The 2,352-nt window shown below is 33.9% G+C and overlaps 1 protein-coding gene across 1 annotated transcript in view; it reads right to left on the bottom strand.

The window, feature by feature from the left end:
- The window catches only part of TECRL (trans-2,3-enoyl-CoA reductase like), a 132,876-nt gene that overhangs the window by 68,710 nt on the left and 61,814 nt on the right, over positions 1-2,352 (bottom strand). Inside the window, exon 5 of the mRNA XM_045284066.1 lies at positions 250-353. Within this exon, the coding sequence (XP_045140001.1) occupies positions 250-353 (104 nt within the window). The remainder of the gene's footprint in view (positions 1-249; positions 354-2,352) is intronic.

Raw genomic sequence — 2,352 nt, 5'->3', positions numbered from 1 at the left:
ATTTCTGAATTATTTCTGAAAACTTGATGTGAAGATGACTTCAGTTGATGTTTTTGCTTAAGAAAAAGAATACTATGAGTTTGAACAAATAGTTTTGACTTACCATGTATACTCGAGTATAAGCTGACCCAAATATCAGCTCAGGCACCTAATTTTACCAATAAAACTACATTAAAAATGTGCTGAAAAACAGCTTATGCACGAGTATATATGGTACTTCTATGCATTACATTTCAAATGAATACTTACTGTTGTCCAACTGATTTGTTGACCGAGGTCAGTAAAATAGAGTGTAATCATAGAAGAAACTGCAATACTTTGGATGCTTATGTAGTCCTTCAAAAAGGGCCCACCTTAAAAAAAAGATAGCAAGAAAATGGTTGATTACAATTTCAAGACAAGTTAATGTTGTTGTTGGATGTTGTTAGTATGACTCATAGTGACATGACCTACAACAGAACAAAACACTCCCGATCCTACACCATCCTCAGAAATGGTTTTTGTGTTTGAACCCATTGTTAGAGCCTCTGCATCAATCTATTTTTGTCCAGGGCCTTACACTCTTTTGTTTCTGCTCTACTTCACTAAGCATGATGTCCTTCTGCAGAGATTGATCTCTCCTGACAACATGTCCAAGTATTTGAGATGAAGTCTCACCACCCTTGACTCTAAGGAGCACTCTGGCTGTCCTTCTTCCAAGAGAGATTTACTTTTCCTTCTGGGAGTGTGTGATACATTCATATTCTTTGACAACCCCATAATTCAAATGTATCAATTCTTCTTTGTTCTTTTCATTGAATGTCCAACTTTGACATGCAGATAAGGCGATTGAAAATGCTATGGCTTAGGTCAGGGTGAATATAGTTGGTGAATAAACCTCCTCAATTTTCAACACATTAAAGAAGTTCTGTGCCAGAGAATTTCCCTCTGTAATGTTTCAAGACATACAAGAAAATAATTTCAATATGAAAATTAAGGATATAATTTTTGTAGAACTTGCAGTGTACAATATACCCTTAGAGTAAAGTTAATTGTAAATGACCTATTTTTGAACTATGTCTTTTACATGCTGAAATGCCCAATATTTCCTCACTATGGTTGAACAAAAGCACAAACTACCATTATCTGGATAAACAAATCAGTCTTGGAGTAGATTTAGTCAGAATACTAATTAGAAGTAAAGAGCTAAACTTAGTATCACATATTTTGGACATATAATTATGAGAAAATAATGCCTGGAAAAGGGCATCATGCCTCATAAATTACTTTGAACATGTAATCATGAGACATCAATACCTGGGACAGGGCATCATACTTAGTAACGTATCTTAAGAGCTAAAAAGAGGAAGACCTTCAAGGAAGTAGATTGACGAGTTGGCTAAAATAATGGATGAAAATATAACCACAACTGTGAGAATATTGTAGGACTTTGCAATTTTTTCTTCTACTTTATAAAGGATCACTATGAGTAAACACCAACTAAATAATAACTAAGAACATTACCATTATCCATGATGGCATTGTATTTTCAAAAAGAAAAGGGAAAAAGTAATATTGGAAAATAAAATATCAACTAAGATACACTTTTTAAGTTTAATGTTGAAATATTGATTATACTCACAGCAAAATAGTCAATCATTAGCAAAAGTAGAACAGTTTAAAACTACTCAAATTGCAAAATCTAAGTGTATCAATCTGCCCCTGGATGGCGACAGCCTTGAAAATCTCACAGAATAATTATACCCTGTACACTTGACATTGGTTCCCAAGAATCAAATTGAAACCAATACCGATTAACATCAATGCTGAGTGATATTGTTCTCAACATGATTTTATTAATAGAAAAAATAGTTGGAGTAATTGAGTTCCAGCATTTCATTCCAATGCATTTAAAAGATCACTCTTGATGCTTTTTGAAAAATGAAGGAATAAAATGGAGCATCCCTTAACAGTTATTAAAAATTTTCAGACAGGAGATAATGTTTACTTGGATTGGGGTGGTAGGGATAGAAAAGATAAAATATTACCAAATTCCATTTCTGAATTATGAGTATAGGTTTACTTCAACTTGATGAAGACTTGATGTAAAGATGACTAAATGAGATGAAGGCAGCTCTCCTTTTGGGTACAAGTCGGAGGGTACATTCTATTCTCCTTAAGTGACATCAGAAGACAGAGGGAGCAGATTTTGTGGTGAAAATAAAGGGTTCTTTCTGATCCATTAACTGTTTGATGTGTAACAGATATTCAGGTAGAAGTAGTTAAGTAGGCAGCTAGGTAGATATGTCTGCAGATTTTTGCAAGTAATTAGCATTTAGCTCCCCAGGGCTCGATGAGATTGTTATGTATTCA

This window comes from Echinops telfairi, unplaced genomic scaffold (genome assembly GCF_000313985.2).
Source record: "Echinops telfairi isolate 266 unplaced genomic scaffold, ASM31398v2 ScPeMD7_7468;HRSCAF=8506_0, whole genome shotgun sequence".
Lineage (NCBI taxonomy): Eukaryota > Metazoa > Chordata > Mammalia > Afrosoricida > Tenrecidae > Echinops > Echinops telfairi.
Note: the sequence above shows the minus strand (reverse complement) of the source record. Positions and strands in the feature narration are given on the sequence as shown.